We start from the raw sequence: 17,777 nt of genomic DNA, 5'->3' as shown, positions 1-17,777 counted from the left end.
TTTTTACAAAGTATCTTATAATGTAAATATTAAATCAGTCAATTAAAAATAATAAATTATAAAAATGTCGTTGTTAAGTACAAAATTAACGCTTTCGATTCATATACAGGGTGTCCAAAAAGTTCCGGGACACCCTAGTAAGTCCTGAGATATAACTATTTCCGAGGAGATTAAGGTCATTCCTGTAGTATCTTTGAACGAGAAATCCAGTGGTGACCTTGGTTTTGACCTTGAGCTTGACCTTCAAGGTCATTTCAAGGTAAACTTTTTTTTCAAATGGGAACCCCTATTTTTGACACGACATGCTCCCAGTAGAATTTAATAAATTTAGTCCGAAACATTTTGTAAATGTTTCGCGAATAATATTGGTCTAAATTTCACATGACCTTAGCGATGAACGTCGTGGATCAATCGAAACTCAACATAATACCTTATTCAAACGTCGGATTTCGCGCTATGTGCGAATCCGGGGTCAAAACGAGGGGTTTCCATTACAAAAAACACTTCGACCTTGAAATGACCTTTATAATGAGGTTAAAGGTCAAAAGTTTTTGGTGCATTGAGTGGCCCACTCTGTTCTGAACAAATTTTGTAGAGGTCATTTTTCGATATCTTAAAAATTAAAAAAACGCTTTTAGGCAGTTTTTCAAGCATTTGATCTTAAATCGAACTTCTCAAGGCCATGAAAAAAAATTTTACAATACCGTTTTGGACGTAAAATTTCCCGCTCTTTCGATTTCCGTTATCATAAATAGGGGTTCCCATTTGAAAAAAAAAAAGTTGACCTTGAAATGACCTTGAAGGTCAAGCTCAAGGTCAAAACCAAGGTCACCACTGGATTCCTCGTTCAAAGTTACTACAGGAATGACGTTAATCTCCTCGGAAATAGTTATATCTCAGGACTTACTGGGGTGTCCCGGAACTTTTTGGACACCCTGTATAATTATTTCTTTAAATAAATTATTAATTGTTTATTTATTAATAACAGTAATAACTAAGCTGTCATTAAAATTATGTCATACTTGATGAGCGCACCTGGTTGAACGAAGATTATCATAAGATTAAAAGTACGTATAGCTTAAAATTTTACCACATCGTTATTCAATATTTTTTTGTAAAAGCGGTGAATTAATTAGGGTATTGTGCTGCTTGCCATATACAGGGTGTCCCATTTTAACCCATTAAGGCCCAAATGTCCTAAATTTTCAACGAATCTTCATGCAGTTATTTTTCATATTATCTGCACCAAAAAAATTTCCAACACATCATATCCGACGTAAAATTTGATGTTCTTTCAGAATATGGCTTCAGAATTTGTCTAAAGTCACTGCTAAAAAAGTTATAATTAAATATTTGCAAAAGAAAGCGATTTTTTCAACTTAAAAAGATTTTTTATTCAAAATTTTTTTAAGAAATTGATAAAGATGCACATCTTTTTACAGCTAGAAACGTGTCCTCGAGTCCTAAATTTTAAGACATATGGGGTACAAAATAAAAAATCCAACATGGCGGTTCTCAAAATGGCGTCCGAAGTGATAATTTTTTTGAAAAATTTCAGGATGCTATAACTTGAAAACTATGAGCTTTTCTGAAAAAATGCTTAGAATGAAAAGTTCTTAGAATTCATCAAGAAATACACTGGAATTTTTTCAGATTTTTTTTCATGAAATTTTGAAAATTTTTTTTTTTTGGATTTTTGAAAATATTTAAAAATTTATAAAAAATTCTGGAAAAATTCCAGTGTATTTTTTGATGAATTCTAAGTATTTTTTGTTCTTTCTAATTTTTTCCAAAAGTTGATAGTTTTCGAGAAAAAAAATCATAAACATGTTATATATATGCATGTATATACTATATATAACATGTTTATGATTTTTTTTCTCGAAAACTATCAACTTTTGGAAAAAATTAGAAAGAACAAAAAATACTTAGAATTCATCAAAAAATACACTGGAATTTTTCCAGAATTTTTTATAAATTTTGAAATATTTTCAAAAATCCAAAAAAAAAAAATTTTCAAAATTTCATGAAAAAAAATCTGAAAAAATTCCAGTGTATTTCTTGATGAATTCTAAGAACTTTTCATTCTAAGCATTTTTTCAGAAAAGCTCATAGTTTTCAAGTTATAGCATCCTGAAATTTTTCGAATCCGGGATAAAAAATGGTGGTCCCTATTCAAAATATCTCTTGGTTATTGGGTTATTGGGGTTATTGGGGTTATCGAGTTATTGGGTATTGGAGTTATTGGGTTATTACAATTAACCTTACTCTTGCCCGGTCATTCCTGTGCATAGAAGAAGAAAATCATAAATTTGACCTCTACATGACTTTAGGCGAGGGGGGGGGGGGGGTAACCGCACCCCACACTTAATACGTTATCTGAACGTAGAATTTTCCGCTCTTTCCGAATCCGGGATCAAAAATATAGGTTCATATTCAAAAAATTACTTTGACCTTCAAATGACCTTGAAAATAAATCTCAAGGTCAAATCGGATTTCACAGAAAGGTTGCCCCCATTGTCCCAAACAACTGTTGTCTGAACAATTTTTTTGTACAACACCAACCGTCGAAAATTTCGGGGTAGTTCCTTTAAAATGGGACACCCTGTATTTTTAACGCTTCTATTATTGTTAGTATTGCTTACTCTTCGAATTTTATTGTACATTGCACAGGCAAAAGATGTTTTTACTAACATCCTATCACGTTGTTAATTATGTTTTACTATCATAAAATTTAACTTAGTTATTACCCGGTAGCACGCACCATTGACTTTATTTCCGAATGAAGTTGGTAAATATACGCGCGTAATGAGTTATAATATGTAGATTGATATATAATTGATAGAGTCCAATTAAAAAAAATGTATACGTCATTTACTGAAAGCGGAACAATTTAGAAACATATATAAAAAAACATGCTATTATTAGTAAACGTAATATAAGAAATATATTTATTACTATTATATGTATAAAAAAAAATACATAAAATTTATGCTAAATTTCAATATGTTACAATCATAAAAAAGTAAAAGAAGAGATCAAATGAAGATATACGATTGAAATGAAAAAAAATTGAATCGAACGGGAATCGAACCCGCGGTAGGGTAAACGAAAGCATAAGGCGTGCGCCTTAGCTATATCGGCTATTGGCGCATTAAGTATTTTAGTCATGAGAGTTACTTATGTTCATAAAGGAGCATAGGGTTTTAAGATTAAATACTTGTGCTTAGTCAATAGTAAAAAGCTTCATTATTCCGGCATTGATCTGAAATCTACATAATTACCGATAATTTTACTTAAGCTAAGCGTAAACTCGAGCGGGGTTCGAAAGTCTAAAATGCTTCCGAGCGAGCGAGTAAGCGCACACCGTTGCTCTACCCCTTTTAGTCAACTGTAGCCAGACGCACGTTCCCCTCACTCGGAAGACGCACGTTTGTATATCCCTTCCACAGCTGAGAGGGAAACGTGCGTCCAGTTCGACGCTTGGCCAATACGGGGCGCTCGAACCAGTCGCCCAAATCTGGCACTCTCTAAAGCATTGCGGTTAGCAATCTCTCAACTAATCTCTGCCTTCATGTTCGACCGAACTTGGCGTGCTTTTTTCGGTCTTGGCTCATGCGGCACCTTCCATTGGGATGATTGAGCTTTGCTTTCAACATCATGAGCATAAACTCATGATTCATCACTAGTTATAATCCTCTGGAGAACATTTGGATCATCATGGACCGAGTCCAAGATCTTTTGAGCAATGTTAACACGATGTTGTTTTTGATCGAAATTGAGCAGTTTAGGCACGAATTTTACGGTGACCAGATTCATGCCCAAATCATTGGTTAAAATCGAATGGCATGAGCCAATTGATATGTTTAAATCCTTAGAAAATTCTCTAACGTTGGTTCGACGATTGGCCAATACTATTTTTTTTTCACTTTATCAATGTTTTCGTCTGTTGTTGACGTGCTCAGGCGTCCAGCATGTTGTTCGTCGTTCACATCTTCTTGGCCCTCTGAGAACATTGTGTACCACCGATAAATGTTGCTTTGGTCCAAAGTAGCTTCACCATATACTACAGTCAACATTCCGAATACGTCCGCGCACTTTATTTTGTTTTTCATAGAAAATTTGATACAGATTCTTTGATCCATTTTTTAGAATAGGCAAAAATCGAAGACGAGCCAAAACACATCCAAGCAAAGCAGCTGTAAAAAATTAACTAAACATGCAAAATGGCCGACCTTGTCAGTATAAATAAGGGACATGAGTACCAACATAACGCTACAAAAAAATCAAATTTACGTAGCCCGCGGAAATTCAAAATTCGCGATACTTTTTTAACAGACCTCATATATGAAGTGACGCCGTTTAATATACTAATTGATGTAAGTAGATTCACGAGTTTAGCGGGTTGCAGTAATTCAGTGAAAATAAAAGAAGAGCTTAAAAATAGGACTGTTACCAATACATTTGAAAAAGCTGTCATAAAAATGGTGAAATTCACTGTTTTGATTCGAAATAAAACTAAAATGATCTCTTCAAAAACACTGGCACACAAAGAAGTAGTGATTTGTTTCAAAAACGATATACAGTGCCGGCCAATAATTTTAACACAATCATTTTGAAGTTCTCTCTAAAAGCTTTCTTTCCTATTTCCTTAACTTTTTCAGGGGTGCTTTTACAAATATTAAAACGAGTAAGAAACTTCAGAAATTTATGCTCTTTTTAAGTTTTATTCAATCAGCAGTGGTTTTTTTAATGTTGAAGAAAGAATACTTCTAAAAAAAGATTCTGAAAGGGTTTGAAAAATGCTATTTGAAACTATTTAAAAAAAAATGTATCGTCAATTTATAGCAAAGTTTTGAGCTCGTAAAGTTACCGATTTTATACTTGCGTTGTTGAAAAAATGTAGAAAGCAAGTTTTTTGGTATCTCGACGATTTGCTGGTAGTTAGCGCGGATTTCGATAGCCACGTGACTTGGTTAGAGAAGGTTTTAAAGCATTTAGTAAGTGTCGGTCTAGAAATCAACTTAGAAAATTCTGATTTCTTCTGTACCGAGGTAACTTGTTTAGGATACAGGTTAGATAGCGAGGGTTTGTGTCCGGATGAGGACAAAGTAAAGCCAATAACCGACCGTTTATTTTTGACTGAATAAAATAACAGACGATTTATTTTTTATAGATAACTTTTTTCTTTTTTCATACATTTCAGCGTTTATAATGAATAGTTATAACGACATCAAAATCAATAATAAGCCAACGGTTATTTTTTACTTGCTTTCTAAATTTTTCCATGTATTTTGTCACTTGAATTCGAATCCCCAGTCAATTTGACCCCACCACAAGTTTTTAGGTATATTTTTCATTTTTTTTTATCGCAACTAGTACGTTCTTGAGAATCAGTATGGCGATTTTAAAAATACAAAAGTATGCCTTTATGAAATCAGGTAAATATTTTCAAATGTTTTGATGGTCGTTGAATCCGAATCTGCGCTCTGTTTCACCATAGCACGTAGGTTCAAGGGCATTTTTTATTTTTGAAATCGTCATACTGATTCTCAATATATTATCATTTAATGACCTTGAAATGACATAGAATGTCACGATAAAAAAAATGAAAAATATTATACTTGAATAAAATTTTTTGTACTTTCAAAATATGCAGTCAAAATTTAACTTTTTGCATAATATGCACATTTCATCCTTACTGGTGAGTCTTATCTGACAAAAAAATTTGGAAAAAGACGTCTAAGGAAGCTATCACATATATGATAGGCCCAGACGAAACGCTCGAAACGAAATAACGAGATAAGCATAGGACATGATGTTCAGGCGTCTGGGTGACCCCCAAGTTCGACGAGACACTATCTTCGAGAACATGCACCAGTTATATGGTTTTTCCGTCGAAAAACGTCTACTTACCAAGGAAACGATGTCTTGGTATTAGGGTGACCATCCAGGTCAATGAAACACCATCTCCGAAAATGTGCACTAGGTACATAATGTTTCCATCAAAAAATCTCGACTCATTCAGGAGACGATGTTCTGGTGGCAGGGTGACACCCACGTTGCAAAATGCAGGCATTGGGATGATTTTTCAGATATTGTATCACCGGGATATGCAGCTCTCATTGCAATTTTCCCAATATGTAAGCGTACGAAAGAACAGATTGACGGGCATAATTAGGTTTGTCACTTTAATATAATGTAAGATTTGTAACTTGAAAAGAAAAAAAATGAAACCATTTAAAACGTTCATTATCATAACTTTCTTTATTAGACTTATTTTTCCACCATATTAAAAAAATGTATAATTTACACTATTCAATATCAGTTAACTCCTCAATTTAAAGAATTCTCAGTAGCGTACAAGCTTAAAAATAATCTTTTTGATACACGGTATGGAAACCGTCCATCATATTGAAAAATATTGTGTCTAATCTCTTCTAGAAAGAGTTTTTTGTTTTATGTAGTTCCGTCCTCGTGTTGTTTAAAAACTATCATAAAATACTCACCATTTGTAAAACTACTTTACTGAAAATTGTTTATGCTATTTACTGTTCAAAAATAAAGGTAAACAACGATTGAATGCATTTGACAATGAAAATAAGCCGTTTACATTTCATAGTTCAATATATATTATAAAATTACTTATTTAATAGATATAATCTTTCTATTATATTTCCTACCCTTATACAACATACCTGTATCGATAAAAAACATTTCGATTAAATAAAAATACAAAAAATAAAATAATAGGAAATAGTATAGGAAGTAAACAGAGTAATTTAGAAATTCTTCAATTTCAACGATCGAACTATGAAGTACTACTAAATAAAGAACAATAGCCTTTTAATAATTGTAAGGATATTTTGAACGCAAACGTCGACCTCTTGATCCTCGAGCTCGTATATTTTCATTGGTAGAACCTCTAGATGAATGTCCTCGATTAGTACTTGAACCTACAATATAAAATATTATTCTGTATTATTTGAATGCCACAATATATATATATTTATACATATATATCAGAATTAAACATTTTTTATGTTCACTTCTTTATAATGCATGCTTAAACCTTTGAATCTACTGCACATAAAAATATGCAAACATCAGATAAAATATGGACCTTACGAAAATACAAATATATCATTTCTAATGTTATGGGAACATTTTTATATATTTTTATTTTATTTATTGACCAGAGAGAATGTACATAAATTATATAAATGTATTTAGTTTACGTTGTTTATTTTAACCGATAGGTCGATTATATTATCATAATTAATGCCGATTTCTAGTCTAAGCGACTTCATTAATAATGTGCATCCGTTAAAAAGCGGACGTCTTAGGTCTGTTTTCAGCTTAAGTATTGCGAATATATCAATTTAACGGTATATAGACTTAAAAGATATTTATATTTAAAAATGGAATCGTATTTTGTCAGAGAGGTTGGGTTTAAACATGTTTGTCAGGCTGCAAAAGTTTAGATTTTCCTGTGGCAAGAGTTTAAGGACAGAGATTGTTTAACCATTAACGGCTGGCTAATTACATCCGGTTATTCGACACTCTGAAGGGACGATTGGGCGATACTTTGGTGACTAGAGGCAATGCACTAAACCTTAACTATCCAATAAGGCAAAAGAATACTCATATGAAGGGAGACTCCCGGAATTGTACGCGAATGTGGAAAGTGTGAGTGGTCGAAACTATCGACTTCGAGAATAGATTGGACACATTCAGCAACAACTGAAAGAAAACCAAACAATGTGAAACAACCCACAGCACAGAAAATATTTCTGAAAGGTTTTTGAGAAATATTTTCTATAAAATATTATTTTTTGTTTCACGAAACCTTTTCCGTAATATTTTAGAAATTGTAACGGGGTGGATTAGCTAGTACAATAGGATATATTAAAGCGCAAACTCCCACGATGCAGAGCTAACCGCCGCTCCATTAAACACGTATGGTCATACGTGTATTCGCCTTGACGTTTGATACTTTCGTTTCAGTGTCCTCTTTTCAACCGAGTTGAACTCATCTTAAGTGACTTGACTTTTGACACTCGAACTATCTTCAGTATGAATGACTTAATGCCTAATCCGCCTAATCCCTTGAACGAAATCGGATTAAGACTTAAGCCTTTATACGAGGGTGGTTCGATAAGTACTTAGCCTACAAAAGAAAAACGAAAATTTTGGAAAAGTGGCGTTTTATTTTTCAACATAGTCTCCGTTTAGTTCGATACACTTGGCCCAGCGATGCTCCAACTTCTTTAACCCGTCTGAAAAATACGTTTCCCCGAGGTCTGAAAAGTAGGCTTCCGTGGCAGCGATTACCTCCTCATTCGACTCCAATTTCTGCCCGGCGAGTGACTTTTTCAAGTTTGGAAACAAAAAGAAGTCGCACGGGGCTAAATCTGGAGAATACGGTGGATGTGGCAGCAGTTCATAGCCTAATTCGACCAATTGGGCCATGGCGACGGCGGAGATGTGAGCTGGTGCGTTGTCACGGTGGAAGAGCACTTTTTTCTTCGCCAAATGGGGCCGTTTTTTCTTCTATTCGACGTCGAATCGACCCAATAATTCGGCATAGTACAGCCCTGTGACCATTTTGCCCCTCTCCAGGTAGTCGATGTAGATCACACCTTGCGAATCCCAGAAAACGGTGGCCATCACCTTTCCGGCTGATGGGGCAGTCTTCGCCTTCTTCGGAGCACTTTCGCCGGGTAAAGTCCACTGTTTCGACTGTTCCTTGGTCTCTGGTGTACACCAGTGGATCCATGTTTCGCCGACTGTCACGAAACGACGCAGAAACTCCTTCGGATTGCGCTTAAACAGCGTCAGACATTGCTCTGAAGTTGTCTCACGGTTGCGCTTGTTGTCCGGAGTGAGCAAACACGGCCCCCATCGCGTCGACAGCTTTCTCATGCCCAAAATTTCATGCAGAACATGACCCATGCGGTCTTTTGAGATGCCTACGATCATAGCTATCTCGCGCACCTTCAATCGTCGATCTGCCAATACGAGATCGTGAATTTTTGTCACATTATCCTCCGTGGTAGCCGTTTTCGGAGCACCTGGACGTGGCTCTTCAAAAGTCGACGTGCGACCACGTTGAAACTCGTTAAACGAATTTTTGACGGTCCCCATCGAAGGAGAAGAGTCACCGTACACAGCATCGAAGCGCTTTTTGATTTCGCTGCGCGATTTCCCTTCCAAAAACAAGAATCGAATCACCGACCGATACTGCCCTTTTTCCATTTTTAAAAAATCAACAGACACACTTGCTTTCACACGCTCTCAAAATTAAACTACAACTTCGATCCAGCTAAAATCTTGACAGTAACCATCGAGAAGGTTGTACTACGTGATAGAATATTTCTTTTGCGAGAGTGGCGCAATCGGGCGGTGAGGCTAAGTATTTATCGGACCACCCTCGTAGACTTATTAACTATTAGGGAACGAAATAACGTAAGCGGCGAATAAAATTAACAAAGTCTAATTAATATAAAATTATAGTCTTTTATGGGCCGAAAGACTAACGTACGTGATATAGGATTTATAATTATTACTAATAAGTTGGTGAGAGAGAGAAAGAGAGAGAGAGAATTCGAAAATTGCCGCGAAATCTAACGCTCGGCGCGAATACCAAAAATTCGCTCGCGATTGACAAAATACTTTCGAAAGTATTTCGTCGCGCAATAATAAAGGGAGATACACCTACCCTGCGGTGCAATTACGGTGATCAGCCTTAATTGTTGTAGAAAATCAACGGTCGATGCTCCTCAAATATCAGTTGTGCTGCCTCGTTCAAAAATCTGCTGCTGCTTGCTGCTGCGGTAATGCGGCTGCTTCCTCGCTACACTCACGCACGTATCAAAATTCCAGAAACTTTATAATAAATAACGGTGAATAACTGTGTAAACTAATTGGCGGTACTCTCACGAAATCAGCTGAGGCTTAACTGCCTATTTTCAAAACCTCGCGCGCCCTCTCTCTTTCTCTCTTAGTTGTTCGAACTAACATCGCGAGTAGACGAATCGCGAATGGATCGATTAATCAAATCGACTACCGTTGCAGTTGTAAAACGGTGGTTTCTGCCGATTAACAGGTCACCATGGTACTGGCGGTTTAGGCGATTGAAAGGAAATGAGGGCGCCAGGCACTTCTATGTCTAGGTATCAGTATTACTCGAATTACCTAGACCCCGGAGGGGTGCCACTCTGTATAGTTATTCAGATCAAATAATTTAATTCTAGATAATAAATTTGGCGGACGCGAAGTGCTAAGGTCAAGACCGGCTTTGAATGATTGAGTTGAGCGTAATCAAGGTCGCGGTTACTCCGATAGCAAATAGTCGGATTAACTTATTTTCTTCTACTTTCCTTAGTCTATTGTTTTTCGCAGGGATTATGACGCGCTTAATAGGGTAAATATAAGAGCGGGAGGTGAAGAGTAGGAAACTATGATATTTACACGGCTGATAAATTTTGATATAAAAGTTGAGCCTTTTACTGACCAATTCAAAACGTGTAATTGTTAGTGTGGAATTTACAAAATAAAAATTATGTAAAGTGTAGCGTGTTGTATGAGTGTGTTGGCTCGGTACTTAAAATTAATAACAATGATAAGTTGCGAAGTTATTTATAATACGCTAATGAGAAATTACAAAGAAACTGATAATTTAAAATACGTTATAACGGGGTTGTTACTAGCCCGCGTTATTTCGCGAGAGAACAGAAAATATTAAATGCAGCTCGTTCTGGGCATACAATAACCGCTCGAGGCTATGCCTGGATACTCAGTTATGCCTTAAGGCCCGCGGGAGCGTCGTGGATCCAGCAGCTAATCTTCGTATTAATTCGTCGACGGGGAAACGTGGAAGGTTGTAGAGATAGGTGTAAATAAGAGGAAGGCGTACATAAGATAAAACGACGTTTATATAATACAAGGGTTTACAAGGAATGCCGCGTAGCGATAAAGAGAGAGAGAATAACAAGCCAGCGAGAGAGAGACAGAAGACACGAGAAGGTACTTACATAGGACGATAGTACCACAGACTAGTCCTACTTGACGCTCAATCACTGCGAATCTGGCGACTGCCTAGTACCCGCTTACTCCCACACACACTCTCTCACACTACACTCTCGATACGCAAATTACGATTGATAGTTTCTCCTCTGATCTGCCACAAGGCCAAGTAGAGGGTCGGAAAAAGTAGTTGTCAGTCTTCAATACGAAAGTCGGCCGGCGAGAACACGTGTACTTTCGGACGCGGTCAATAAGCTAGTGTCGCGGAAGAGCCCCCCACTCTCTCTCTCCTTCTCTGCCGAGCATATGTTGGTTCTAATCGCTCCACAGTCTCTGCTTTCGCACATGAAAATACCTTCCGTTTGAGCCTACGCAAGTCTATACTCCCTCTCGCTAGTTCGCGTTGTATTGTATGTACTCTCTCTCTCCTACCTTATACTCTATTGCCCGCTGCTGCTGCGACTTCTAGACATCGTACGTAAATTAATGCAATATCAAATAAAGAATTATGTGTAAGCATATAGGTACATAAATAAATATAGTCGTCTGAGAAAGAGAGACATAACGAGCGATTTATCACACGTTATAACGTAATAAAATTAATACTAGAATCGCGTGAGCGCTAATCAGTACTCCATATTGCTTTTACGTTAACATTGATATTCAATTGAGAACCGGCACGCAATACCTTCCGTTAAATAGTGAGAGGAATTGCTTAAAAATTAAGGCTGGCTGAATTACAAATCTTGTGGTACTCACTCTACGGTAATGGAGGTGTAATTCCGAGTTTATAATAAAATCTCTGTCTTCCAGGGCTTCCAGTAATTAAATATAATTTTCTACAAATGTCCCGGCAATTCCACAGGCAATTATTAATTATGAAAATTATTCTGACAATAAATCCTGGATAGTTGTTTTACAATTTATACAAATTAATTACAATGAGCACGAGCGAGCTATGATGCTAACAATTTAATTTTAATCTACAAAATTACAACAATAAATTAATTATAAAAACTCAGAAAATTGATAGCTGGAACCAGACGTCCAGTCTATCATAAAGCCATCGGCACACTCTCGACCTTCCCTCTCTTATCATTTTCTCCTAGCCGTAGATCTCAGCAGTATTAATTCGAAGTAGCGAGATTTTATTAATTAGCGCTGTCCTTTTCTCATATGATTTGGCTATTAGTCTATCTCTCACTAGGCCTCGTCAAAGTACGAGGTGTGATCAAAAAGTAAGGTGAATTTTTATTTTTCTCAAAAAATATTTATTTATTCATCAATTTTTATTTTATCTCCTTCAAAGTAATCCTCCTCGGATATAATGCACTTGTGCCAACGCTTTTTCCAATCCTCAAAGCATTTCAAAAAATCATTTTTTGTGATCTTGTTTAGTTCATCCTTCGATGCCGTCTTTATCTCCTCAATCGTGGCAAAACGCCGTCCTTTCATGGGCCTCTTCAGTTTTGGGAACAAGAAGAAGTCACAGGGGGCCAGATCTGGGGAATACGGTGCCTGTGGCATCGTTACTGTGTTGGTTTTAGCCAAAAATTCGCGCACAAGCAACGATGTGTGAGCAGGGGCGTTATCATGGTGCAAAAGCCAATTTTTATTTTTCCACAAATTCGGACGTTTCTGGCGGATTGCTTCGCGCAAATTGCGCATAACTTGCAGGTAATATTCCTTATTTACTGTTCTACCCTGTGGCAAGAACTCATGATGCACCACGCCCCTGCAGTCAAAGAAAACTGTAAGCAAAACCTTTACATTTGATCGAACTTGGCGTGCTTTTTTTGGTCTTGGTGATCCAGAATGCCTCCACTGGGACGATTGAGTCTTAGTCTCGACGTCATAACCGTATACCCATGTTTCGTCACCTGTTATAACCCTGTTGAGTAAATCTGGATCATCGTTCACGTCATTCAGTAGCTCTTGGGCGATGCTCATGCGACGTTTCTTTTGGTCGAAATTGAGCAATTTCGGAACAAACTTCGCTGACACACGTCTCATGTCTAAAACACTCGTCAAAATTGATTGGCACGAACCAAATGAGATGCCAATATCATCAGCAATTTCTCTAATGGTAATTCGATGATTTCCCAACACTATTTTCTTCACTTCTTCAACATTCTCATCAGTTGTTGATGTGCTGGGGCGTCCAGAACGAGGTTCGTCGTCGGTGTCTTCTCGGCCTTCTTGGAAGAGTTTATACCACTTGTAAACATTTTTTTGGCTTAAAGTAGACTCACCGTATGCCACTTTCAGCATTTCAAGTGTTTTGGAACATTTGATTCAATTTTTCACACAAAATTTAATGCAAACTCTTTGATCCATGTTTTTAGACAGCAGCAAATCGTGGAGCACGCAAAACACTTCTAACCTTGATGCCTCTCACAAACAAACCAAACATACTACAAAGTTGAAATTTGGAACGTATGTTCTAGACGAGTGTACCGACATAACCAAATAAAAAAGTCGAAGATCGAACGGACGTAGCCCGCTAAATTTCAAAATTCACCTTACTTTTTGATCACACCTCGTAAATGCGATGCGCCCTCCTTATCTAATTTATTGAACTATCTCTTTTTAATTTGTTTACATTATACTATACAGGTGGGCGTGGCTAGCGCAGCATACGCTTGCATATGAATAAGTTAGCTATGAAATATTTCGATTCATATTTTGAATATCGTGTAATTTTTATTTTCGCTTATTTTATGCGATAATTATTTTCTTCGCATTTCGCCAAGACTTCATGTTGTTGAATTTATCCATTTTCTGCATAGATGATGTTGCTGTTGGCATAAGGCAGTGATAATTCGAGGAATGGTCGACAGTATTAGTTTTTATTAATTATTAGTAATGCTTGTGCTCATCGTGTTACAGCATATGAAAAAAGTAAAAATAAAATTATTTTAGTATTGTTAATAATTTTCTAATTTTTCACGCCTATGCAATGCGGAGTACGGAGAGTAATCGTTGGCTTTCTGAGTAGTTTAAATTAATTTAATAATTAATTTATTAGTCAATAAATTTTTAAATAATCAAAACAGCCCGTTACACAGTATAAAATATTATTTACACAAGATGTCTGGTAAAACACCCTGCACACCTTCTCGCGTGCCATTTCAAACAACGACACGGTCATAAACTTCATTCATCTGACGGTTTATCTGACGGCTCGGCGACATGACTTCACAACTCAACTGCGACCGTTGATGAGTGTCAAGTAGATGTTCATGACACATCTATAATACGTCATGTTGTATCGATACTACCTGACCCGCCAAAAATGTCGTTTCAAGCAGCTTCTGTACCCCAATCTATACTACGTAAGACGTTATTATCACTGAACGAAGCCAGAAACGAATTGGAAGTTCTTCGAGCTACATGTACAACCGAACAAAGACATCGAGATCATTTAGAAGCCACCCTATAACATTATAACTCTGCAGCCATTGAAAGCCAACGTATTATCGAAGATATACGTTCACAACAACGTTCTCTTCCACAGAAACTGGGTCATTTTCGACAACAAATATTATAGATGAGTTCGATTTCTGTTTCTCAATCACCTACAATACCAATAATATATACACATATCCCAAATACAAGCCAAATTCGAAATAATAATGATCCAAGAGAGGGTACCACACCAACTACTGTATCTACCGCGGTCACTCATATAGATTTAGGGTTAGGTTATGACCTAAAACCTGATACTTGTGATGGTGAAACTCCTTTTACAGAATATTTAAATCAACTTGATTCGATCGCGAAAACAGATTAGTTAATAAGAAAAGCATTAGCTGCTCTATTGAGAGGCAAGGCAAAAAGTGCGTTAAACCGACACAGAAACTCTAGATCTTAGAGCTTTATTAGATAAACTTGAATCATGTTTCGGTATACATTTTAAATCTAATAGCTACTCGTTATTTCAAACTAGACGACAACGTCCGGGTGAAGATCTCCCAACTTTAGCAAATGCAATAAAACAATTAGCAGCTTTCGCTTACCATGAATGCTCAACAGAAATTCGGGATAAGATAGCATGTGCCCAATTCATCATGGGTATCTATCATTCAGGGATTAGGGAAATTCTTCAATTAGAAACAATAACTTCTTCAAAAATAGCTTTAGCTCGTGCTTCGGTTAAAGTTAAATCGATTAAAGATCAAAATAGGGATTCAACTTCACAAAGTGATAGAATTTCTCAAAATAATTCAATTTCTGTAACACAAAATCAAATGACCAAGATTACAGCAAATCAAAATAAACCATTTGTCTCTCAAGAATGGTTAATAAATCTTGAATGTTGAAAATGCCACAAAATAGGTCACACTCGTGACCGATGTCCAGAACCGGGAAACTAGGTTATGTTCAATCTTCAGGAGTGATTTTAACATCAAATAAACAAGCTCCTTATGTTAATAATTCTTCACAACTATATATTTGTAGGATTCTTAGTAATTTGAAATCTTTTCATTTTGAAGGACTTGTTAATGGGATTTCTTGTATTTTAAAATTGACTCGGGCTCAGATATGACTATTTTGAGTTCAAGGTTTATTGATCAATTTATCAATTTATTACCTCTGAATGGGGATACATTGAAATCTCTTACTGGAGAAATTGTTCCGATTAAATCTTAAGCTGAAGTTTGGATAAATTTAGGTCAACATTCAACCAAAATAATAGTTTTCATAGCTGATATTATTGATAATTTAATATTAGGTTGTGATTTCTTAAACAAAATAGGCATTCCCGACTTAATAAACACAATACTATATATATAATCATCAATAACTCCGATGAACAACGATGTTGTAGAGTTTTAGAATATACTTAAGAAATACCTAATTTATTAACAGATGTTTTTAATAACTACTCCTGCAATTTAAACTCTTCAAAAAAAAGCAATTTTTAAAACTCTTAATAGATTCCGAAGAAATTTTTTATAACGATAACGTTGCATGAAGTTGTAATTTAGTTGAACACAAGATTGAGTTACATGATCCCCACCTCCTTAACCCGTTTCGGCCGAACTGCCACTCGCGAGACACTAGTGTTTGGAACGTTATAACTAATTCAGTAAGCGTTCAAAAACTTAAGAAGGATATATTTTAGAAGCTTAAAGCAAGCCCTTTCTGATGATGTACTCACAGTTGATCTTAACCATCATTATTCACGAAAAAATTGCGTTTAAACCAAAAAAATAGGGATTTTCAGCTATTTTTTTTTATCCAAATCCAATTTTTGAAATCTTCAGCATTGAGAACCGACTTGGAACCTTTCCAACCAGTGGAATAAATGTCTGAACATTAATAATCCGTAGTTCAGAGTTCAATTTTTGGCGCTAGTATTTTCAAAATGGCGTCCGAACCGCGAAATTTTTCCAAATAATTCTCGAATCTTTTACTCGAAAATTATGAACTTATCGGAAAATTTCCAAGAGATTAAAAGTTCTTAGAATCGATCGAAGAATGACCTGAATTTTTTAGACGGAAATTTTTTGTTTTTATAAATAGCAAATTTTTGTAAAATTAAAAATTGCTCGAAATGCTTCCAAAAAATTCTCACGTACTCCTTGGCATATTCTAAGATCACTTTATTCTTTACAATTTCCTTATAAAGTTGGTTGTTTGCCATCCAAAAAATGCTGAATTTTGAAAATAGTCGCAAATTCTTATCCATTGTCATTATGGATAATCGCTTGGGTACTTCCTCAACTATTTTGCATTTCAATTTGGTATAAAAGTGAATAGTCCGCTAGTATACACACGTATAGAAAAATGCACGTAAAGATTTATTTACAATAGTACACCGATGATTTTCTCGGTCAAGTGTCTGCCCCCGGACACGAAGCTGTAAAAGTCAAACAGATTGCCAAACAGATGACTGAACTGTTTTTCAGTAAAATTAGAGGAGTCTCAATCATTTCAGAATTTTAAATAAAAAATATTCTAAAACTGCAAACTTTGGAACTCGCTACGAGACGGAATTGCGGAAACGGAAAAAAAGATGTTATTTACAGATTCAAGATTTTTTTGTTGGAAAACAATCAACTTTATGAGAAAATTATAAAGAATAAAATAATCTTAGAATATGCCAAGGAGTACGTGAGAATTTTTTGGAAGTATTTCGAGCTATTTTTCAATTTTGCAATAATTTGCTATTTATAAAATAAAAAATTTCTTTCTAACTCTCCGAAAAAATTCAGGCACATTTTTCGATCGATTCTAAGAACTGTTTATCTCTTGGCACTTTCCCGAAAAGTTGATAATTTTCAAGTGAAAAATTCGTGAACTATTTAGGAAAATTTTTTGAACGCTTACTGAATTAGTTACGAGTATAACGTTCCAAACACTAGTGTCCCCTTCCTTTTTATGTGCTAGAAGAAGTTAATAAAATTATTAAGAATATGCAGAATCAGGATGTAATAGAAGAATCTTCTAGTTTTTGGTGTTCTCCAATAGTGTTGAAACAGAAAAAGGATCGTACTCTAAGATTCTAGGTCAATTTCCGTAAACTTAATGATAAAACCATTAAAGATTCTTATCAACTACCTAGAATTGATCAAACTCTAGATAAATTAGCTAATGAATCCTAGTTCTCAACTTTAGATCTTAAAAATGGTTATTGGCAAGTATAAATTAGTTCATAAGATCGAGAAAAACCGCTTTTTCCGTTGGAAACGGATTATGGTAATTCATTGTTATGGCTTTTAGACTACAAAATTTTCACAATT

At 35.7% G+C, this 17,777-nt stretch overlaps 1 protein-coding gene across 1 annotated transcript in view; it reads right to left on the bottom strand.

Annotated features, from left to right (window-relative positions):
- Positions 1-6,259: 6,259 nt before the first annotated feature.
- Positions 6,260-17,777, bottom strand: part of LOC131663408 (nucleoprotein TPR) — a 490,761-nt gene continuing 479,243 nt past the window's right edge. The window contains exon 16 of the mRNA XM_058933811.1: positions 6,260-6,956. Within this exon, the coding sequence (XP_058789794.1) occupies positions 6,847-6,956 (110 nt within the window). The 3' untranslated portion in view covers positions 6,260-6,846. The remainder of the gene's footprint in view (positions 6,957-17,777) is intronic.

Source organism: Phymastichus coffea, unplaced genomic scaffold, assembly GCF_024137745.1.
Source record: "Phymastichus coffea isolate CEN01 unplaced genomic scaffold, Cenicafe_Pcof_1.1 PCOF00035, whole genome shotgun sequence".
NCBI lineage: Eukaryota > Metazoa > Arthropoda > Insecta > Hymenoptera > Eulophidae > Phymastichus > Phymastichus coffea.
This window is presented reverse-complemented; position numbering and strand designations above follow the sequence as displayed.